Here is a 25589-nt window from a genome sequence, read left to right as displayed (position 1 = left end):
TGTACTTACTAGTCAGAAACTGAATTTTACTTAAGCTGACAATATACTGGCTCTTATTTCTTACTTTTTTCACACCAGGAGAACTGACATTAAGCTGTTGATCACTGTGCATCCATCTTGTATGTGCCATTTTATAGTACCTTTTAAGAAAATCGTCTTAAAGCTTTCTAATACAGGTTAAATAACTCACCAGATGCATGAAGGTCTGTGACCTAGAGGGATAAATCTCTGGCTATGACCCTGACAGCCTACGTTTGATTAATAGGTGGACACTGGAAGAGTAAGGCAGGGAAGAGTAGGAATGTATGGCAAATGCTGCTTTGCCTTTCCCAGTGGGAGGGACTGGTAGTCTTATCACTGTTTCATCACATACAAGTGAGGCTCATAGGTAAAACAACTGTAACTGGAGAATTGGGCTTAACTAACCAAACCAAATACAGAGGAGCACTCACATGCAGACAGACAACATAGTAGGCCCATCCAGTGATGCAGTTGCCCATATCATCCAGCAAGGGGAAGGGTTAGGATCTAAGTAGAAAAAATTCCCATGGCTGTATAAATGATGACCTCCATAATTGATGTTCAACCTTTGGGGAACAAATGGGCTGAATGATCTTGGAGGGTTGATAATAGGCAGGCAGAAGGGAGACAAAATAGATGCAAAAATATAGAAGATAACTGAATAAAACAGAGAAACTAAATAGTTACATGTGCTTATTTAGCTGAAAAGGGAAATGTAGAGATTAAGAATTTCTCCTCATGTTCTGACATGATTGTAACAGTTTAATGGACTGTGATATAATAAGCTATATATTCTTTTATGTGCAGGTGGCAGAAACTAATGAAATCCTAAAGAAGATCTTAAGCAGCATGGAACAAAAATGAAATAGTTCTGGAAACAGTACACTTATCCAAGTTATGGAAGGTAATGCATACCATGCTACCATATACTGTTTGTTTGTGTGTATGCTTTGAAATACCTTTTAGTGAATAATACATGTGTCTACAGCTAGGGCTAGAGGAATCTTACTGGAGAAATTTGTGTTTCTTAAATCCATCTAGGAAATCAGAAACAAACTATTTCTCTTGACAGACAACCATTTGGAGAGATGTCTCAGTGCATTAAAAGTGGAATGTGAATATAAAGATATTTACAAAACCTCTTTTTCTCAGGTTGGCATGGGAAATATATAAATTACCTCTGAACAGTAAAAAGTACTTCAACATAATGACTCAAAAAGATGCTTACTTCAGAAGGCCTGTTAAATGAATTGTCTTATTTTTGTCTGATGTGTTCAACATACTAAGCTTATGATTGCTCTTTCCCACCCTGAAATATATTTTAACTGATTTTGTACAAATTAAATTATTTTGAGCCTGATGATATCTGATATAATTTAAGCTATATAACCAGTTTCATAGCATAGCATAGCTTTGCTTTATTCAGTTTAATGAGGCTTGTGGAAATGGTGATTATAAGTGTGGCAATATATAACATTAATGATTTGGGGAAGTTTGCAACTAAAGGTGCAGTCAAGTAATTTGCTGCATTTTTATGCGTATGTTTTCAGCAGGTACATGACTGGATGAGACTATATCTGAAAAAAAGGTTATTAAATCCTCAACAGTTATATGAGAACTAGTAACAAAAAAAGGATAGTGTGAACTTAGCATGATCATGACCAATGACATAAATGGCATCAAGCTATGCAAGAAAACTACAAATAACATATTGGGATGCACGGAAGTATGCAAGATTAATAAAGACATTGCCCTACTTATTTGTAGAGGACTGCAGGGATCCATCTTAAACACTTGATGAAGTCTGGTATCCACATAAGTGTATAGATATAAACACAAGATAAAACAAGTTAGCACATTTACCTTGGAGTAAAGAAGGTGAAAATTATGTAAATTGCTAAGTACTTGAAAGAAATCAGATGAGTGTACATACCACCTTTTACAAAAAGTGACACAAAAACAAGATGCTGTAATATAAGGATAGAGTTTAGATAGCCAAGGGAATGTTAAAGAACATTTTTTTTCTCACAGAGAGGTTACTCTATTCAAGGGAATTATTAGTTTTGGCTTAATTATTGACAGTAGGTCTGCTGTGTTCTTTTGGTTTGTTCACTGTGTTTTTCTTTTATTTGTTTTAATAAGCCATGCCAAATAGGATAATAGGAAGTTACTAGGCTAAAGGCCCTAGGACCCTTACAAGCCTAGCCAAGTTCTACCCTTATTTCCACAATCAACACCTATTGCCCCTATCCAAGAGGGACACAGGTGGAATTCTGAGGTGAATTTATGGTTATCTATCCAATCATCCAGACTGCATTTGAAGAGGGCTAATGAGGTGCTTTGTTTGACATGAAGTGGGAGTCTGTTCCAAAGGTGTGGTAACCACTGTGAGACATATCTGTCCCTCCAGCAGGTTCTATTAATGTCACATAACAGGTTAAGGTCTTTAGAGTGAGTAACTCATGTACCATTTGACTTGCGGATATGCAGCATTTCCAATAAAGCAGGCTCAGAGATCGCCTCATATGGAAGGCAGAGATCACCTCTGAGTAGTCTGTATGAAACAGAGTAAAGTGACAGTGATTCCAGATGATCCACATAGGACAGATGCTGAAGACCTTGAATTTTCCTTGTGAGGAACTTTTGTGGTCTCTCCAATTGCTGCAGGTGCTTGGAAAGATACATATCAAAAGGGGCATTGTACTCAATTATTGGCCTGCTGAGGGAAGAGTACAGAGAGATCATAACTTCTTTTTTTCTGGAGGCAATGTCCTTACTTATGAGATGAGCAATACAGAATGACATTCTTACCACTGTGGAGACATACTGATCAAAGGTAAGGTTACTGTCAAACTGTGTGCCCAGGTCTGTCACCAGTGTATGCACATTTAGGATGTTGATATTGATGTGGTAGTTAGCAGAAACATTGCACTGACTGAAAGGGATGATAATACATTTTTTTGCATTGAGTTTAAGGTCATGACTTTGGCACCAATCATTTGTTTGTGTAAGACCCTCTTGTAGGATGTTGACATCATTAGGAGATTCTACCGCTCCCAGTTTGCAGTCATCAGCAAACTTTGTCAGCCACAGACCTTTAGTTTTTGCTTGTACTTTGGAGAAATAGATTCCAAACAATAGAGGTTCTACTAGGATCGATCCCTGTGGAACACCACTGGTTACAGGTCTGCTTTTGGAGGTGGATTCCCCTATGTGTTCTATCAGTGAACCAGTTAGTGACCCATCTAATGATATAAGGGTTGATACCTAGCTGGGTGAGTTTGTCAATGATACCTGAGAGGGGGGGTAGTGTCAAAAGCCTTGGTTAAGTCTAGGTAGGCTGTATGCACAAATTTCCCCTCGTTCAGAGCCTTGATGACTGTCTCAAAGAAGTTCACCATATTTAACAGGCTGTCTCCCTTTGACAAAACCAAGCTGAGTAGGGTCAAGTGTTTGGAGATTACCTATGTCTTTGTTGATAAGATCCATGATGATTTGCTCCATGGCCTTGCAGATAGGGCTAGTCAGGCTAATAGGGCTATATTTCCTGGGGGTCAGTGAAAGCTCCACCTTTGTGCAAGGGAATAACAGTGGTCATGTGACCAAAACTGGTGATTAGACTATGATTGAAAAGAGTACCCAATGGTGTTGCTAATTCTTGCTGGAGCCCATGTAGGATACAGCCCGGGATGTTATCAGGTCCCATAGATACTGCGGGTTTGAGCTTAGAGTGGGCATTTATGACCTGCTCTTTAGAGATGCAAGGTAGGGGACAGGTGGTAGGGATGTTATGTGGTACGTGTGGTGGGGACAGGGGAATAAAGTTTTCACAGAAACTGTTGGCCAACAGTTTAGCTATGTCCACAATAAAATAAAACTAATAAAATAGACTAAACCTCTCAGACAAAGCCTACTCTTGACTACCTGATGCCATTGTCTACTATGTTACTTTCTGGGAGACTGGATACAACATACTTTTGGAAACTGAAAGGATCTTAAAATGTCGAATTGTTATTTAAAATTCTGTGCCACTTTGTCCTGCTTCTTGCACATTATAATTTTGATGAGAAAATGACCCGTTTTGTTTTGCCTGCAAGGTTATATGGCATACAAGTAACTCAATAGCATGACAAACTACTTATATATGATTGTTTGCTTCTTGATTTTTGTCATTAGATTAACTCACTCATACCACTGTGTACTGCTCTCACAAATATAACTAATTCACAGCCCGAAACTCCTCCTCCTCCTCAGAACAATCCATCCCACAATATCTTAAATATACTTATAGAAAATATCTGATTCTTCTATCTTGTACAGTTCTTTTTTATGATCTGCTATATAAGTGATGCATGGAACTGTCAGAAATTTCATCCGTAACTGTAGCACTTTGTTAACCTTTTTAACATTTTCATTTTGCGTGGCTAATATGCAGCTAAATGGTACACAAATATTTGGAGTTCCGGCATTGTCACACGTCTGACAATAAAATAAATAAATAATAAAATAAATGCATTCCTTACATGAGGATACGGACTGTGGTACACATCTAGTACGGCCATCCCTACTAGATTACAGCTGGGCAGCTGTCTGTAAGTATCGCCACCAGTTGTAACATTTCTGTGCATAGGTTAGTGCTGCAGCGGCTATGCTATTCAACCACATTGCTCTACGGCATATTGCTGCTGCAGCCATTTGGTTTCGGCAATGTAGTTTGCAGGGAAATGTCTTGAGAGCTACACGCCGGAACCCGTTCCACTCCTGTTAAGCTCTAGCCTTATGTTAGATCATTATTAGTGGAAAGTGCTGGCCACCACAGAACAGCTGTGAAAGCTAAAACAACTTAAAAAGCTGTAAAACACTCCCCCTTCACTCTCTATCACACACACACACACACACACACACACACACACACACACACACACACACACACGCACACACACGCGTACACCCACACACAACATTGTGTCAGAGTAAAGTGTCTAATAGCTTTTAAAATGTTAGTTCATCAGAGGGGTGCTGAGCTTCTGGCAACTGTCTGTGTGGCATCTCTAAGTGTTTCATGGACTTCAAAGCTGGAAAATACTCTATGCTATTTTTCTCTAAAACTAGTAGTACACTGGAGCAGCTAAAGCTCCATGTATTGAAAGAGAACTATGACTGGATCACTCTGATCATAACTCATTAGTCATGTGTTCCTGACATAGAATCACAAAATTCACCCCTCGAATGTCACTTCAGTCTAGTCTTGATGTGAAGTTCTTGAGATCCATTTCTCGAACACAAAATAAATTGATTATGACTGTAGACCCAATTGTAGCTTTCTATATCATGGTCTATCAGCACCTTAAGTAAAAGTCCAGTCAGTCCTTGGTTGACAGAGAAAAGTATTTGTATGAGTGCTGTGTAAAGTAATAGGATTAATGTGCTAAGGGTTGGGATACATTTATTTAGTTGTCTTTGTTGGCCAGGAAAGTCTGACTGGGCAAAGTTCATGTTCAACAGAAGCCCTGGGAGAAAAACTCTAGCAGATACATTTAAGATACTAACAAGAAAACATTTTTACAAAACTATATTACATAGATAGTTCTTAAGACATCTAGATACAAGCAAGTAATTGCTCTGTAGTGACACTATACAAAGATAAAACAGATATTTCTTCTGTGCTGACATCTGGGCTGGAAGCTATGAAATAATTTGTGAGGTTGGGGGGATATAATAGTAAGCAGGTATGAAAATATCCGGTGTCTGCCAATAAGTGGAACAATTCCAAAAGACAACTCTCCAACTTTAAAAAGCTTGTTTAATCCACATAACGCCAACCGGAACACACTATAACATCCACTACATGAATTTACGATGCAATGTATGTAAAAGTTTATAGTTTTTAGTGATGTACCTTTAAGACTTGTTATGTTTTTTTAGCGCCAAAAAGTTAATATAAAGGATTTGAATGCTTCTACATGCAGTTCTGAAGAAGACCAAATTGGATTGGTTGAAAGCGCTAAGCTGCATTTAGCGTTTTTTTTTTTGTCTTGTCCGTTGAGTTACATGTCAGCGTTTTTGTTCCTGTGTTTAGTGGATGTTATAGTGTGTTCCGGTTGGCGTTATGTGGATTAAACAAGCTTTTTAAAGTTGGAGAGTTGTCTTTTGGAATTGTTCCGCTTATTGGCAGACACCGGATATTTTCAAAGGTTTGCTTTCTTTGGAATCTTGTTTATGAAGTAAGCAGGTATGATAAAGGTAGAAGAATGGTGCTGTGCTTGTGTAGTAGCTAGCAAGACCCCCAAATCTGAAAGCTGCTGGAAATCCACAAACTAGCCTTTTTAGTTGGTCTGGGAATATTACAGAATTGTTAAAGTAAATGAAGCAAATTAAATCAGTATACTAAAACAGACAACAAACATTTTTGTTTTGTCTGTAAAAAATGATAACTAGATTAAAAAAAAACTCTTAACAGACCTGACTCAGTTTTAATCAACTTGTTGATCTGTTTGTTGATGTGTCCCCAAAACTAAAATTTCCATTTTTAACAGGATTTGGATCAAGATGTATTTATTTTGCCAAACAAGTAATGTAGACAGGCACATAGCTGAAAAATAATGGTGGTAGGTAAGAAAAAGAAGGGATCTTTCATATTTCCCAAGGTGATTGCTCTGTTTTGTTTTATGCTTCATGATGGAGAGACCATTATCTGAGCTGCTGTTCATGTACAGGCTAAATGTAAACTGTACGAGATGCACTGACACATACACACACACACACACACACACACACACACACACACACACACACACACACACACACACACACACACACACACACAAACAGAGATAGAAAGACACAGAGAGAAAAAGAGAGTGAGAGATGTATGAGGGGATGAAATGGCAAACAAAGGCTTTGAGAGGTTAGGTAGCCTAAAAGAGTCCATGGAAATTCACTCATCCTCTGGGCTAAGGTTATACTTTAGAACTTCAAAGTTCAATAATCTTGCATTTAATATATGCTGTGGATGAAGAAACAAAACAGGACACAAACAAATTTCAGATAGGAAAGCAAAAAGTTCCCACCTGAAAGTGATGCATTATGGTTGGTAAGATATGTAGTGTCATCGCTGTTCTTGTCATTCTGTAAGAGACAGGAATATTTTCTAGGCACACTACTAGAATTTTTTAATTATATCACTCAATATGTTTCACTTTGCAGTACACTAAAGCTCAGTGGACAATACAAGCACACATGTTTGCCTTGATTCAGAGTCTTGAGACCTATTATCAAATAATTCCTTTACTCTGTTTCTTTACTTTTGGTATCAAGCAATGCAAGAAAACTACAAGTAATATACTGGGATATTAATAAAGAAGTTCCGCTACTTATTTGTAATTATTGCTGCTATGTTGGTGCTTGTCTGTTACAGAGCTTTGTGCACTGCTACCTGATGCCATTTCTTTACTTGTTCAGTGTTCTTCATATGCGTCCACTTTTAATATGTTTGGCAACTATCTTCTCTCACGATTACTTGAAAGACAGCCAGTGCACTTCTACCTGTTGCAAGGTATTCTGTACTACAGCAAGCAGCTTCTTTTTATTATTATTTTTAAATGTATTCATGTGTTAACCAGAAACATGAACTAGTCTGTATTTAACCATTGTCAACTGCAGCATGGGTCACTAGGTATTGGTAAGTACAATACGTGTAGAGATTTTATAGTAGCTAATCAACCAGCATGAAAGGAACATAGGAACATCGAAACGGTACTAGATAAGTGATTATAATGACCATAAGATGCCCATGCATATGCACCTTTTTAAGCACTTCAGACCTTTTATAGGGGCACCATTGAAAGTGTTCTGACCAACAGCATTACATCTGGTATGGGAACTGTAACAATCAGGATCAGAAGGCTCTCAAGAGAGTAGTAAGGTCAGCAGAAAGAATCATTGGCACCTCCATTACACCTCTGGAAGATCTACATGAATGCCGGTGTGTCAACAGGGCCAACACATACTGCCAAATGTCTGTACACTCACCTTTCCTCAGGCAGGAGATACAGAAGCCTGCATTGTAAGACCACCAGACTAAATAACAGTTTCTTTCCATTAGACTGTTGAACTCTTTGGAAAAACAAACCATGACTTCTGTTACATAACTAGCCTATCAAGTGGCTTATTTTATGGAAGTGCAATAACCAAGTGCAATACTAAGGTGGCTCACCTACACACTGAAGGACTGTAAAGTGCAATATATAAACGGTGCAATAATTCAGTCTAATCATAGATATGCTGCTATTGTTTCAATTTTACTTTGACAATATTACCTTCATATTGTTCCTTGTCTTCCATGTCTCCTATTCTGGGATGGGTGTGGGTCACTGCTGTCCTACTTTACTTACAAATTGCTACTTATTAAATTTCTACTGTGATATTGTATTAATTTTTCTCTGTCTATATGTGTAACTGTTTCTTGCATTGAGAATGAAGCATTGTAATTTTGTTCAGCTATGCTGCTGTGTAGTTCTGGATGACAATAAAGTTTTCTTTGACTTTGACTGTGACTTAATAGAGCTATCTACATACTTCACAACTGTGTCATGATTGCTGACTGTGTGGAGATTGTTTACAAATACTTTAAAGAGCAGTGGACTGAACTATAAGATGCTCATGTATATGCACCTTTTCAAGTACTTAATAGAGTTATCTACATACTTCACAATTGTGTCATGACTGTGTGGAAATTGTTTAAAATAATTGTTTACTCAGTGGACTGAGGATGGATCCCTGAGGAATCTCTTTCTGATGAAGGGAGACTAGAGGAGAATATGTTTTGTCATTTTATCACTTGTGTTCTGTTCGAGGAGTAACTATTAAACCATGACAGAGATGTATGATCAAGTCTCACACTGGCTAGGTTTTGTATTAACATTGTATGGGAAACTGTCAATGCTTTTTAATTTTATCACTTGTGTTCTGTTGGAGGAGTAACTATTAAACCATGACAGAGATGTATGATCAAGTCTCACACTGGCTAGGCTTTGTATTAACATTGTATGGGAAACTGTCAATGCTTTTTAATTTTATCACTTGTGTTCTGTTGGAGGAGTAACTATTAAACCATGACAGAGATGTATGATCAAGTCTCACACTGGCTAGGCTTTGTATTAACATTGTATGGGAAACTGTCAATGCTTTTAATTTTATCACTTGTGTTCTGTTGGAGGAGTAACTATTAAACCATGACAGAGATGTATGATCAAGTCTCACACTGGCTAGGTTTTGTATTAACATTGTATGGGAAACTGTCAATGCTTTTTAATTTTATCACTTGTGTTCTGTTGGGGGAGTAACTATTAAACCATGACAGAGATGTATGATCAAGTCTCACACTGGCTAGGTTTTCTATTAACATTGTATGGGAAACTGTCAATGCTTTTTAATTTTATCACTTGTGTTCTGTTGGAGGAGTAACTATTAAACCATGACAGAGATGTATGATCAAGTCTCACACTGGCTAGGCTTTGTATTAACATTGTATGGGAAACTGTCAATGCTTTTTAATTTTATCACTTGTGTTCTGTTGGAGGAGTAACTATTAAACCATGACAGAGATGTATGATCAAGTCTCACACTGGCTAGGCTTTGTATTAACATTGTATGGGAAACTGTCAATGCTTTTTAATTTTATCACTTGTGTTCTGTTGGAGGAGTAACTATTAAACCATAACAGAGATGTATGATCAAGTCTCACACTGGCTAGGCTTTGTATTAACATTGTATGGGAAACTGTCAATGCTTTTTAATTTTATCACTTGTGTTCTGTTGGAGGAGTAACTATTAAACCATGACAGAGATGCATGATCACGTCTCACACTGGCTAGGCTTTGTATTAACATTGTATGGGAAACTGTCAATGCTTTTTAATTTTATCACTTGTGTTCTATTGGAGGAGTAACTATTAAACCATGACAGAGATGTATGATCAAGTCTCACACTGGCTAGGTTTTGTATTAACATTGTATGGGAAACTGTCCATGCTTTTAATTTTATCACTTGTGTTCTGTTGGAGGAGTAACTATTAAACCATGACAGAGATGTATGATCAAGTCTCACACTGGCTAGGTTTTGTATTAACATTGTATGGGAAACTGTCAATGCTTTTTAATTTTATCACTTGTGTTCTGTTGGAGGAGTAACTATTAAACCATGACAGAGATGTATGATCAAGTCTCACACTGGCTAGGCTTTGTATTAACATTGTATGGGAAACTGTCAATGCTTTTTAATTTTATCACTTGTGTTCTGTTGGAGGAGTAACTATTAAACCATGACAGAGATGTATGATCAAGTCTCACACTGGCTAGGTTTTGTATTAACATTGTATGGGAAACTGTCAATGCTTTTTAATTTTATCACTTGTGTTCTGTTGGAGGAGTAACTATTAAACCATGACAGAGATGTATGATCAAGTCTCACACTGGCAAGGGTTTGTATTAACATTGTATGGGAAACTGTCAATGCTTTTTAATTTTATCACTTGTGTTCTGTTGGAGGAGTAACTATTAAACCATGACAGAGATGTATGATCAAGTCTCACACTGGCTAGGCTTTGTATTAACATTGTATGGGAAACTGTCAATGCTTTTTAATTTTATCACTTGTGTTCTGTTGGAGGAGTAACTATTAAACCATGACAGAGATGTATGATCAAGTCTCACACTGGCTAGGCTTTGTATTAACATTGTATGGGAAACTGTCAATGCTTTTAATTTTATCACTTGTGTTCTGTTGGAGGAGTAACTATTAAACCATGACAGAGATGTATGATCAAGTCTCACACTGGCTAGGTTTTGTATTAACATTGTATGGGAAACTGTCAATGCTTTTAATTTTATCACTTGTGTTCTGTTGGAGGAGTAACTATTAAACCATGACAGAGATGTATGATCAAGTCTCACACTGGCTAGGTTTTGTATTAACATTGTATGGGAAACTGTCAATGCTTTTAATTTTATCACTTGTGTTCTGTTGGAGGAGTAACTATTAAACCATGACAGAGATGTATGATCAAGTCTCACACTGGCTAGGCTTTGTATTAACATTGTATGGGAAACTGTCAATGCTTTTTAATTTTATCACTTGTGTTCTGTTGGAGGAGTAACTATTAAACCATGACAGAGATGTATGATCAAGTCTCACACTGGCTAGGCTTTGTATTAACATTGTATGGGAAACTGTCAATGCTTTTAATTTTATCACTTGTGTTCTGTTGGAGGAGTAACTATTAAACCATGACAGAGATGTATGATCAAGTCTCACACTGGCTAGGCTTTGTATTAACATTGTATGGGAAACTGTCAATGCTTTTAATTTTATCACTTGTGTTCTGTTGGAGGAGTAACTATTAAACCATGACAGAGATGTATGATCAAGTCTCACACTGGCTAGGCTTTGTATTAACATTGTATGGGAAACTGTCAATGCTTTTAATTTTATCACTTGTGTTCTGTTGGAGGAGTAACTATTAAACCATGACAGAGATGTATGATCAAGTCTCACACTGGCTAGGCTTTGTATTAACATTGTATGGGAAACTGTCAATGCTTTTTAATTTTATCACTTGTGTTCTGTTGGAGGAGTAACTATTAAACCATGACAGAGATGTATGATCAAGTCTCACACTGGCTAGGCTTTGTATTAACATTGTATGGGAAACTGTCAATGCTTTTTAATTTTATCACTTGTGTTCTGTTGGAGGAGTAACTATTAAACCATGACAGAGATGTATGATCAAGTCTCACACTGGCTAGGCTTTGTATTAACATTGTATGGGAAACTGTCAATGCTTTTAATTTTATCACTTGTGTTCTGTTGGAGGAGTAACTATTAAACCATGACAGAGATGTATGATCAAGTCTCACACTGGCTAGGCTTTGTATTAACATTGTATGGGAAACTGTCAATGCTTTTAATTTTATCACTTGTGTTCTGTTGGAGGAGTAACTATTAAACCATGACAGAGATGTATGATCAAGTCTCACACTGGCTAGGCTTTGTATTAACATTGTATGGGAAACTGTCAATGCTTTTAATTTTATCACTTGTGTTCTGTAGGAGGAGTAACTATTAAACCATGACAGAGATGTATGATCAAGTCTCACACTGGCTAGGCTTTGTATTAACATTGTATGGGAAACTGTCAATGCTTTTAATTTTATCACTTGTGTTCTGTTGGAGGAGTAACTATTAAACCATGACAGAGATGTATGATCAAGTCTCACACTGGCTAGGCTTTGTATTAACATTGTATGGGAAACTGTCAATGCTTTTAATTTTATCACTTGTGTTCTGTTGGAGGAGTAACTATTAAACCATGACAGAGATGTATGATCAAGTCTCACACTGGCTAGGCTTTGTATTAACATTGTATGGGAAACTGTCAATGCTTTTTAATTTTATCACTTGTGTTCTGTTGGAGGAGTAACTATTAAACCATGACAGAGATGTATGATCAAGTCTCACACTGGCTAGGCTTTGTATTAACATTGTATGGGAAACTGTCAATGCTTTTTAATTTTATCACTTGTGTTCTGTTGGAGGAGTAACTATTAAACCATGACAGAGATGTATGATCAAGTCTCACACTGGCTAGGCTTTGTATTAACATTGTATGGGAAACTGTCAATGCTTTTCAATTTTATCACTTGTGTTCTGTTGGAGGAGTAACTATTAAACCATGACAGAGATGTATGATCAAGTCTCACACTGGCTAGGCTTTGTATTAACATTGTATGGGAAACTGTCAATGCTTTTAATTTTATCACTTGTGTTCTGTTGGAGGAGTAACTATTAAACCATGACAGAGATGTATGATCAAGTCTCACACTGGCTAGGTTTTGTATTAACATTGTATGGGAAACTGTCAATGCTTTTTAATTTTATCACTTGTGTTCTGTTGGAGGAGTAACTATTAAACCATGACAGAGATGTATGATCAAGTCTCACACTGGCTAGGCTTTGTATTAACATTGTATGGGAAACTGTCAATGCTTTTTAATTTTATCACTTGTGTTCTGTTGGAGGAGTAACTATTAAACCATGACAGAGATGTATGATCAAGTCTCACACTGGCTAGGCTTTGTATTAACATTGTATGGGAAACTGTCAATGCTTTTTAATTTTATCACTTGTGTTCTGTTGGAGGAGTAACTATTAAACCATGACAGAGATGTATGATCAAGTCTCACACTGGCTAGGCTTTGTATTAACATTGTATGGGAAACTGTCAATGCTTTTAATATTATCACTTGTGTTCTGTTGGAGGAGTAACTATTAAACCATGACAGAGATGTATGATCAAGTCTCACACTGGCTAGGCTTTGTATTAACATTGTATGGGAAACTGTCAATGCTTTTAATTTTATCACTTGTGTTCTGTTGGAGGAGTAACTATTAAACCATGACAGAGATGTATGATCAAGTCTCACACTGGCTAGGCTTTGTATTAACATTGTATGGGAAACTGTCAATGCTTTTTAATTTTATCACTTGTGTTCTGTTGGAGGAGTAACTATTAAACCATGACAGAGATGTATGATCAAGTCTCACACTGGCTAGGCTTTATATTAACATTGTATGGGAAACTGTCAATGCTTTTAATTTTATCACTTGTGTTCTGTTGGAGGAGTAACTATTAAACCATGACAGAGATGTATGATCAAGTCTCACACTGGCTAGGCTTTGTATTAACATTGTATGGGAAACTGTCAATGCTTTTAATTTTATCACTTGTGTTCTGTTGGAGGAGTAACTATTAAACCATGACAGAGATGTATGATCAAGTCTCACACTGGCTAGGCTTTGTATTAACATTGTATGGGAAACTGTCAATGCTTTTAATTTTATCACTTGTGTTCTGTTGGAGGAGTAACTATTAAACCATGACAGAGATGTATGATCAAGTCTCACACTGGCTAGGCTTTGTATTAACATTGTATGGGAAACTGTCAATGCTTTTTAATTTTATCACTTGTGTTCTGTTGGAGGAGTAACTATTAAACCATGACAGAGATGTATGATCAAGTCTCACACTGGCTAGGCTTTGTATTAACATTGTATGGGAAACTGTCAATGCTTTTAATTTTATCACTTGTGTTCTGTTGGAGGAGTAACTATTAAACCATGACAGAGATGTATGATCAAGTCTCACACTGGCTAGGCTTTGTATTAACATTGTATGGGAAACTGTCAATGCTTTTGAATTGTATCACTTGTGTTCTGTTGGAGGAGTAACTATTAAACCATGACAGAGATGTATGATCAAGTCTCACACTGGCTAGGCTTTGTATTAACATTGTATGGGAAACTGTCAATGCTTTTTAATTTTATCACTTGTGTTCTGTTGGAGGAGTAACTATTAAACCATGACAGAGATGTATGATCAAGTCTCACACTGGCTAGGCTTTGTATTAACATTGTATGGGAAACTGTCAATGCTTTTTAATTTTATCACTTGTGTTCTGTTGGAGGAGTAACTATTAAACCATGACAGAGATGTATGATCAAGTCTCACACTGGCTAGGCTTTGTATTAACATTGTATGGGAAACTGTCAATGCTTTTTAATTTTATCACTTGTGTTCTGTTGGAGGAGTAACTATTAAACCATGACAGAGATGTATGATCAAGTCTCACACTGGCTAGGCTTTGTATTAACATTGTATGGGAAACTGTCAATGCTTTTTAATTTTATCACTTGTGTTCTGTTGGAGGAGTAACTATTAAACCATGACAGAGATGTATGATCAAGTCTCACACTGGCTAGGCTTTGTATTAACATTGTATGGGAAACTGTCAATGCTTTTTAATTTTATCACTTGTGTTCTGTTGGAGGAGTAACTATTAAACCATGACAGAGATGTATGATCAAGTCTCACACTGGCTAGGCTTTGTATTAACATTGTATGGGAAACTGTCAATGCTTTTAATTTTATCACTTGTGTTCTGTTGGAGGAGTAACTATTAAACCATGACAGAGATGTATGATCAAGTCTCACACTGGCTAGGCTTTGTATTAACATTGTATGGGAAACTGTCAATGCTTTTAATTTTATCACTTGTGTTCTGTTGGAGGAGTAACTATTAAACCATGACAGAGATGTATGATCAAGTCTCACACTGGCTAGGCTTTGTATTAACATTGTATGGGAAACTGTCAATGCTTTTAATTTTATCACTTGTGTTCTGTTGGAGGAGTAACTATTAAACCATGACAGAGATGTATGATCAAGTCTCACACTGGCTAGGCTTTGTATTAACATTGTATGGGAAACTGTCAATGCTTTTAATTTTATCACTTGTGTTCTGTTGGAGGAGTAACTATTAAACCATGACAGAGATGTATGATCAAGTCTCACACTGGCTAGGCTTTGTATTAACATTGTATGGGAAACTGTCAATGCTTTTAATTTTATCACTTGTGTTCTGTTGGAGGAGTAACTATTAAACCATGACAGAGATGTATGATCAAGTCTCACACTGGCTAGGCTTTGTATTAACATTGTATGGGAAACTGTCAATGCTTTTAATTTTATCACTTGTGTTCTGTTGGAGGAGTAACTATTAAACCATGACAGAGATGTATGATCAAGTCTCACACTGGCTAGGCTTTGTATTAACATTGTATGGGAAACTGTCAATGCTTTTAATTTTATCACTTGTGTTCTGTTGGAGGAGTAACTATTAAACCATGACAGAGATGTATGATCAAGTCTCACACTGGCTAGGCTTTGTATTAACATTGTATGGGAAACTGTCAATGCTTTTTAATTTTATCACTTGTGTTCTGTTGGAGGAGTAACTATTAAACCATGACAGAGATGTATGATCAAGTCTCACACTGGCTAGGCTTTGTATTAACATTGTATGGGAAACTGTCAATGCTTTTAATTTTATCACTTGTGTTCTGTTGGAGGAGTAACTATTAAACCATGACAGAGATGTATGATCAAGTCTCACACTGGCTAGGCTTTGTATTAACATTGTATGGGAAACTGTCAATGCTTTTTAATTTTATCACTTGTGTTCTGTTGGAGGAGTAACTATTAAACCATGACAGAGATGTATGATCAAGTCTCACACTGGCTAGGCTTTGTATTAACATTGTATGGGAAACTGTCAATGCTTTTTAATTTTATCACTTGTGTTCTGTTGGAGGAGTAACTATTAAACCATGACAGAGATGTATGATCAAGTCTCACACTGGCTAGGCTTTGTATTAACATTGTATGGGAAACTGTCAATGCTTTTAATTTTATCACTTGTGTTCTGTTGGAGGAGTAACTATTAAACCATGACAGAGATGTATGATCAAGTCTCACACTGGCTAGGCTTTGTATTAACATTGCATGGGAAACTGTCAATGGATTTTAATTTTATCACTTGTGTTCTGTTGGAGGAGTAACTATTAAACCATGACAGAGATGTATGATCAAGTCTCACACTGGCTAGGCTTTGTATTAACATTGTATGGGAAACTGTCAATGGTTTTTAATTTTATCACTTGTGTTCTGTTGGAGGCGTAACTATTAAACCTTGACAGAGATGTATGATCAAGTCTCACACTGGCTAGGCTTTGTATTAACATTGTATGGGAAACTGTCAATGCTTTTTAATTTTATCACTTGTGTTCTGTTGGAGGAGTAACTATTAAACCATGACAGAGATGTATGATCAAGTCTCACACTGGCTAGGCTTTGTATTAACATTGTATGGGAAACTGTCAATGCTTTTAATTTTATCACTTGTGTTCTGTTGGAGGAGTAACTATTAAACCATGACAGAGATGTATGATCAAGTCTCACACTGGCTAGGCTTTGTATTAACATTGTATGGGAAACTGTCAATGCTTTTAATTGTATCACTTGTGTTCTGTTGGAGGAGTAACTATTAAACCATGACAGAGATGTATGATCAAGTCTCACACTGGCTAGGCTTTGTATTAACATTGTATGGGAAACTGTCAATGCTTTTAATTTTATCACTTGTGTTCTGTTGGAGGAGTAACTATTAAACCATGACAGAGATGTATGATCAAGTCTCACACTGGCTAGGCTTTGTATTAACATTGTATGGGAAACTGTCAATGCTTTTAATTTTATCACTTGTGTTCTGTTGGAGGAGTAACTATTAAACCATGACAGAGATGTATGATCAAGTCTCACACTGGCTAGGCTTTGTATTAACATTGTATGGGAAACTGTCAATGCTTTTTAATTTTATCACTTGTGTTCTGTTGGAGGAGTAACTATTAAACCATGACAGAGATGTATGATCAAGTCTCACACTGGCTAGGCTTTGTATTAACATTGTATGGGAAACTGTCAATGCTTTTAATTTTATCACTTGTGTTCTGTTGGAGGAGTAACTATTAAACCATGACAGAGATGTATGATCAAGTCTCACACTGGCTAGGCTTTGTATTAACATTGTATGGGAAACTGTCAATGCTTTTTAATTTTATCACTTGTGTTCTGTTGGAGGAGTAACTATTAAACCATGACAGAGATGTATGATCAAGTCTCACACTGGCTAGGCTTTGTATTAACATTGTATGGGAAACTGTCAATGCTTTTAATTTTATCACTTGTGTTCTGTTGGAGGAGTAACTATTAAACCATGACAGAGATGTATGATCAAGTCTCACACTGGCTAGGCTTTGTATTAACATTGTATGGGAAACTGTCAATGCTTTTTAATTTTATCACTTGTGTTCTGTTGGAGGAGTAACTATTAAACCATGACAGAGATGTATGATCAAGTCTCACACTGGCTAGGCTTTGTATTAACATTGTATGGGAAACTGTCAATGCTTTTTAATTTTATCACTTGTGTTCTGTTGGAGGAGTAACTATTAAACCATGACAGAGATGTATGATCAAGTCTCACACTGGCTAGGCTTTGTATTAACATTGTATGGGAAACTGTCAATGCTTTTAATTTTATCACTTGTGTTCTGTTGGAGGAGTAACTATTAAACCATGACAGAGATGTATGATCAAGTCTCACACTGGCTAGGCTTTGTATTAACATTGTATGGGAAACTGTCAATGCTTTTTGATCAAGTCTCACACTGGCTAGGCTTTGTATTAACATTGTATGGGAAACTGTCAATGCTTTTAATTTTATCACTTGTGTTCTGTTGGAGGAGTAACTATTAAACCATGACAGAGATGTATGATCAAGTCTCACACTGGCTAGGCTTTGTATTAACATTGTATGGGAAACTGTCAATGCTTTTTAATTTTATCACTTGTGTTCTGTTGGAGGAGTAACTATTAAACCATGACAGAGATGTATGATCAAGTCTCACACTGGCTAGGCTTTGTATTAACATTGTATGGGAAACTGTCAATGCTTTTTAATTTTATCACTTGTGTTCTGTTGGAGGAGTAACTATTAAACCATGACAGAGATGTATGATCAAGTCTCACACTGGCTAGGCTTTGTATTAACATTGTATGGGAAACTGTCAATGCTTTTTAATTTTATCACTTGTGTTCTGTTGGAGGAGTAACTATTAAACCATGACAGAGATGTATGATCAAGTCTCACACTGGCTAGGCTTTGTATTAACATTGTATGGGAAACTGTCAATGCTTTTTAATTTTATCACTTGTGTTCTGTTGGAGGAGTAACTATTAAACCATGACAGAGATGTATGATCAAGTCTCACACTGGCTAGGCTTTGTATTAACATTGTATGGGAAACTGTCAATGCTTTTAATTTTATCACTTGTGTTCTGTTGGAGGAGTAACTATTAAACCATGACAGAGATGTATGATCAAGTCTCACACTGGCTAGGCTTTGTATTAACATTGTATGGGAAACTGTCAATGCTTTTAATTTTATCACTTGTGTTCTGTTGGAGGAGTAACTATTAAACCATGACAGAGATGTATGATCAAGTCTCACACTGGCTAGGCTTTGTATTAACATTGTATGGGAAACTGTCAATGCTTTTTAATTTTATCACTTGTGTTCTGTTGGAGGAGTAACTATTAAACCATGACAGAGATGTATGATCAAGTCTCACACTGGCTAGGCTTTGTATTAACATTGTATGGGAAACTGTCAATGCTTTTAATTTTATCACTTGTGTTCTGTTGGAGGAGTAACTATTAAACCATGACAGAGATGTATGATCAAGTCTCACACTGGCTAGGCTTTGTATTAACATTGTATGGGAAACTGTCAATGCTTTTTAATTTTATCACTTGTGTTCTGTTGGAGGAGTAACTATTAAACCATGACAGAGATGTATGATCAAGTCTCACACTGGCTAGGCTTTGTATTAACATTGTATGGGAAACTGTCAATGCTTTTAATTTTATCACTTGTGTTCTGTTGGAGGAGTAACTATTAAACCATGACAGAGATGTATGATCAAGTCTCACACTGGCTAGGCTTTGTATTAACATTGTATGGGAAACTGTCAATGCTTTTAATTTTATCACTTGTGTTCTGTTGGAGGAGTAACTATTAAACCATGACAGAGATGTATGATCAAGTCTCACACTGGCTAGGCTTTGTATTAACATTGTATGGGAAACTGTCAATGCTTTTAATTTTATCACTTGTGTTCTGTTGGAGGAGTAACTATTAAACCATGACAGAGATGTATGATCACGTCTCACACTGGCTAGGCTTTGTATTAACATTGTATGGGAAACTGTCAATGCTTTTAATTTTATCACTTGTGTTCTGTTGGAGGAGTAACTATTAAACCATGACAGAGATGTATGATCAAGTCTCACACTGGCTAGGCTTTGTATTAACATTGTATGGGAAACTGTCAATGCTTTTAATTTTATCACTTGTGTTCTGTTGGAGGAGTAACTATTAAACCATGACAGAGATGTATGATCAAGTCTCACACTGGCTAGGCTTTGTATTAACATTGTATGGGAAACTGTCAATGCTTTTTAATTTTATCACTTGTGTTCTGTTGGAGGAGTAACTATTAAACCATGACAGAGATGTATGATCAAGTCTCAGACTGGCTAGGCTTTGTATTAACATTGTATGGGAAACTGTCAATGCTTTTAATTTTATCACTTGTGTTCTGTTGGAGGAGTAACTATTAAACCATGACAGAGATGTATGATCAAGTCTCACACTGGCTAGGCTTTGTATTAACATTGTATGGACTGTCAATTTTTAATTTTATCACTTGTGTTCTGTTGGAGAGATGTATGATCAAGTCTCACACTGCTAGGCTTTGTATTAACATTGTATGGAAACTGTCAATGCTTTTAATTTTATCACTTGTGTTCTGTTGGAGGAGTAACTATTAAACCATGACAGAGATGTATGATCAAGTCTCACACTGGCTAGGCTTTGTATTAACATTGTATGGGAAACTGTCAATGCTTTTAATTTTATCACTTGTGTTCTGTTGGAGGAGTAACTATTAAACCATGACAGAGATGTATGATCAAGTCTCACACTGGCTAGGCTTTGTATTAACATTGTATGGGAAACTGTCAATGCTTTTTAATTTTATCACTTGTGTTCTGTTGGAGGAGTAACTATTAAACCATGACAGAGATGTATGATCAAGTCTCACACTGGCTAGGCTTTGTATTAACATTGTATGGGAAACTGTCAATGCTTTTTAATTTTATCACTTGTGTTCTGTTGGAGGAGTAACTATTAAACCATGACAGAGATGTATGATCAAGTCTCACACTGGCTAGGCTTTGTATTAACATTGTATGGGAAACTGTCAATGCTTTTAATTTTATCACTTGTGTTCTGTTGGAGGAGTAACTATTAAACCATGACAGAGATGTATGATCAAGTCTCACACTGGCTAGGCTTTGTATTAACATTGTATGGGAAACTGTCAATGCTTTTAATTTTATCACTTGTGTTCTGTTGGAGGAGTAACTATTAAACCATGACAGAGATGTATGATCAAGTCTCACACTGGCTAGGCTTTGTATTAACATTGTATGGGAAACTGTCAATGCTTTTTAATTTTATCACTTGTGTTCTGTTGGAGGAGTAACTATTAAACCATGACAGAGATGTATGATCAAGTCTCACACTGGCTAGGCTTTGTATTAACATTGTATGGGAAACTGTCAATGCTTTTTAATTTTATCACTTGTGTTCTGTTGGAGGAGTAACTATTAAACCATGACAGAGATGTATGATCAAGTCTTACACTGGCTAGGCTTTGTATTAACATTGTATGGGAAACTGTCAATGCTTTTTAATTTTATCACTTGTGTTCTGTTGGAGGAGTAACTATTAAACCATGACAGAGATGTATGATCAAGTCTCACACTGGCTAGGCTTTGTATTAACATTGTATGGGAAACTGTCAACACTTTTTAATTTTATCACTTGTGTTCTGTTGGAGGAGTAACTATTAAACCATGACAGAGATGTATGATCAAGTCTCACACTGGCTAGGCTTTGTATTAACATTGTATGGGAAACTGTCAATGCTTTTTAATTTTATCACTTGTGTTCTGTTGGAGGAGTAACTATTAAACCTTGACAGAAATGTATGATCAAGTCTCACACTGGCTAGGTTTTGTATTAACATCGTATGGGAAACTGTCAATGCTTTTTAATTTTATCACTTGTGTTCTGTTGGAGGAGTAACTATTAAACCATGACAGAGATGTATGATCAAGTCTCACACTGGCTAGGTTTTGTATAAACATTGTATGGGAAACTGTCAGTGCTTTTTAATTTTATCACTTGTGTTCTGTTGGAGGAGTAACTATTAAACCATGACAGAGATGTATGATCAAGTCTCACACTGGCTAGGCTTTGTATTAACATTGTATGGGAAACTGTCAATGCTTTTTAATTTTATCACTTGTGTTCTGTTGGTGGAGTAACTATTAAACCATGACAGAGATGTATGATCAAGTCTTACACTGGCTAGGCTTTGTATTAACATTGTATGGGAAACTGTCAATGCTTTTTAATTTTATCACTTGTGTTCTGTTGGAGGAGTAACTATTAAACCATGACAGAGATGTATGATCAAGTCTCACACTGGCTAGGCTTTGTATTAACATTGTATGGGAAACTGTCAATGCTTTTTAATGTCAAAAAATTCTGCAGATGTAATGTTTACTGTACTCCTGTTTTTGGTTATGTTAGTGATAAAACCAAGAAGGGCATTTTGGGTGTCAGAAGTTTATTGTCAGTGATGACTTTCAGAAGTTGGTATTGGATACATTTTTCCAGAACCTTGGATAATGAGGACACTATGGTAATAGGTCTGTAGTTACAAAGGTCAGTGGAGATCTTTCCTTTGTGTACTGGTAGGATGTATGTTTTTGTCCATAAGCCTAGTCCTTGATGTTCTTTTATGAGGCAGTTTATTAAGATAGGCACAAGGTATGCTATTACATTAGCTGTCATAATGAGGTATTCAGCAGGCAAGTTGTCAGAGGCAGGAGTGGTAGGTTTTATTAGTACGTAAGATCAATTTTTGATGCTAAAATTTGGTACAGGATTGAAGGAGAAAGAGTAACTGTTGATCTGAAGTAGGAGATTCATTTGTCTGCAACCTGTGGGTTATGGATCCGATATCAGATCCGAACCGGCATGGTTTTCCAGCTATGGATCTGAGCTCTCAACTCCTCCCCTCACCCATAATGCCCTGCTCTCCCTACATGACCCCAGATCTAGTTTGCCGCGCTGGTAACCAGATTGGATCGTCTGAGCTCTTCAGCCAAGTCTTTATAAATCCTTTATAAAGCGTTTGATTACCTTTTTGTAGTTAGTTTTGAGTGATTGTATTAGGTTCCCTTTAGTGTTTTGATAGTTTTGGTTTAAAATTCTTAATTTTAAAACTTTATTTTAATTCCCTCCCCTCGCTGGTTCGGAGTTTTTGTTTGTGTGTACTGTTTGGGGCCTGTGTGTGTGTGCTAGTTATCACTTATTGTTTGTCTTTTAAAAAAAAAAAAAAAAAAAAAAAGACTTTAATTATGTCTGATATGGCCCCTAAGGCAATTTTCTCGAAGTGCTCCAAGTGTGGCCATAAGCTTTCCCCTGCTGATGGCCACACTCGGTGCGTTCGATGCCTTGGGGTTGAACACCTCACTTCTGGATGTTCCATTTGTGCAGGGTTCAACCCCAGGGCATTGAAGGAGCAGAGGTCGAAGCTGGTCATGGCGGGACTTTTGCCCCCGGACTCGGCTTCGGCTACCGCTCCTTCGGGGTACCGTGTCTCTGGTTCCCTCCTCTCGGCTCCCCTCCTCCACCTGGGACTCAACCTCCCTCTAGTGGTTTGGAGGAGAGGGAAGCAAGAAGGACGGAGGAGAAGCACCATAAGCGGTGGGCGAGACCTCTGTCTCGGCCCTGCCTCAAGCGGTTTCTCCTCCGGCCTCCTTGTCTGCTGGTTCTCCCCCTCCTCAGCTCCGGTCACCTGTGTGCTTCTCTCCGGGACCTGAGGAGGAGAGACCCGATCTCCGTCGAGGCTATCGAGGAGGCACTCAAGGCCTACCTCGGTAGCCTCGTCGAGGTCACGTACAGTTTATCTGATGCTGATCTGGACCGGATGATGAGAAGGTTCATCCAGGCCCAGATGCAGATGGGAGTGCTCTTGCCTCCCCCCCCCTCTGGGGGGGAGCTCGACCCCTTTCTTTAAACCTATTGCTCCTTCTCCGACCCGCTACCGGGTTGAGCAGTTGAGCCGAGCAGCCGGGCGGGGTGGGTCGGCGCCGATAGTACTAGTGCCGGATCCGACCCTGCCCTCGAGTGCTTCGGATCCGACCTCTTGGAGCCTGGATCCGAGCTTCGGGTCCGGGGGGATCAGTGCTCCTTCGGCGCCATCGGTGTCGGAGCGCACTGTCCCCTCGGATCCGAGTGCTTCGGTGCCAGCTCCGATCCACTCTTCGGATCCTAGGGGGAGCCGATTGTCGGATCCTTTGGTCGAAGTCGGCTCCCCCATGGCTTTTGATGTAGTGGAGAGGGCCCTGTTGAGGGTTTCTGGACCCCCGGCACTTGCTTCGGCTCCGTCCCGCGCTCCATCTGCACTGGGCCAGGCTTCCACCATCCGGCCACTGGGACAGCCCGCCTTTTTGCCCCAAGTTGTTCCTTTGGAACATGACACCGCTTGCGAGGTGTCCTCTGACAGCCCCCCGGAGGATGGCCCTCGCAAGCATACGTGCAAAAGGAGGCACATAGACTCCCCTGAGTCTCTCACGGAAGACACGGATTTGGAGGAAGGGGAAGGCTCCCCAAGATCACCCCCCGAGGATGTCTCCTTTGGAGACATCATGGAAATGCTTTGCATAAGAGGGGGGTGGTCTGCCCCCAAGTCTTCCTCGGACGAGTCCGTGTTCTTGGAGGCATTTGAAGCAGGCCCGTCTACCTCTTGGGTGTCCCCTCCTGCCGACCCCCTGGTGGACCTGATTACCACCAGGGCGTGGAAGGAACCGGACACCATGGAGCCAATTCCAAAAAGGCCAGACCGTATACTTAGTCCCCCGGCTGACCGTGCCCACTGGAGTAAGGGCCTCGGTAGATGCCATGTTGGCGGCAGCCACCAAGAGGAACTTGCTCAAGAGAGCCCCTCAGTCCATCCCCCGAGCAAGGAGTCTCAGATGATGGACCGCTTGGGGAAGCGGATGTTTAGTTCAGCGACCTTTTCAGTGAGGGCGCTGAACTACCTGGCACATGTGATTAGGATGCAGCGCGATCTTATCAAGGAATACGCTGCATCCCCCCCAGAGTCCATGTCGGAGGAGGACAAATTGTTGCACTCCACCCGTATGGCCACTCTCAGGTCCGTGACTAATACCTCTATGCGGTTACTGTCCCATGCTACGGAGGGAGCTGCTAGAGCTGCAGGGGCAGGCCTAGTTAGTAGACGTCAGGCCTGGCTCCATCATTGCAATTTCACGGAGCCCTTCAAGGCGTCATTCGCGAATGCTCCCTTCGATGGTTCTGCCCTCTTTGGCAAAACTGTTCGTGATACTTTGACCCAGAGCGAGAAGGACGGGAAGATGCTGTCTGCCGTCGGAATCCGCTTCTCTGTGCCCCAGAGGCCCTATTCTAGGAACCAAAAGGGCCAGAAGAAGATGTGGTTCCGGAAGTCGCAGCAGTCCCAACCCGCTCCGGACAACCAGTCCTTCCATGGCAGAGGAGGACAGGGAGGACGCCGCCCCAGGGGCAGAGGGGCTCCCAGGAACTTCGGGTCCAGAGAACCTTTCTCTGAACGACCCGCGCAGCAGCCCTGAAGGGTTGCCCGGCTGCTCCACTCTGGAGGCAGTCGGGGGATGTTTTTCAGAGCACCTAGCGGCATGGGAGTCCATAACATCAGACTGCTGGGTCCTCCGCATCATATCCAGAGGATACCTCATCCCATTTCATCACATTCCAAAATTGAAGTCCCTCCCCGACGTTCCACCCGGTCAGTGGGAGGCTGCTTTAGCAGAAATTGGCCATCTGCTAAGGAAAAGAGCCATCCAGCCCGTCCCCCCAGACCAGATTGGATCAGGGTTCTACTCCAGGTTCTTTTTAGTGCCAAAAGGCGGGGA

General features: G+C 38.8%; 1 protein-coding gene across 1 annotated transcript in view; it reads left to right on the top strand.

Annotated features, from left to right (window-relative positions):
- The window catches only part of LOC122805507 (transient receptor potential cation channel subfamily M member 2-like), a 914064-nt gene that overhangs the window by 877381 nt on the left and 11094 nt on the right, over window positions 1-25589 (top strand). Inside the window, exon 26 of the mRNA XM_044075701.1 lies at window positions 829-925. Coding sequence (XP_043931636.1) covers window positions 829-885 — 57 coding nt within the window. The 3' untranslated portion in view covers window positions 886-925. The remainder of the gene's footprint in view (window positions 1-828; window positions 926-25589) is intronic.

This window comes from Protopterus annectens, chromosome 6.part1 (assembly GCF_019279795.1).
Source record: "Protopterus annectens isolate FY-2018-M chromosome 6.part1, PAN1.0, whole genome shotgun sequence".
NCBI classification, from domain to species: domain Eukaryota; kingdom Metazoa; phylum Chordata; order Ceratodontiformes; family Protopteridae; genus Protopterus; species Protopterus annectens.
This window is presented reverse-complemented; position numbering and strand designations above follow the sequence as displayed.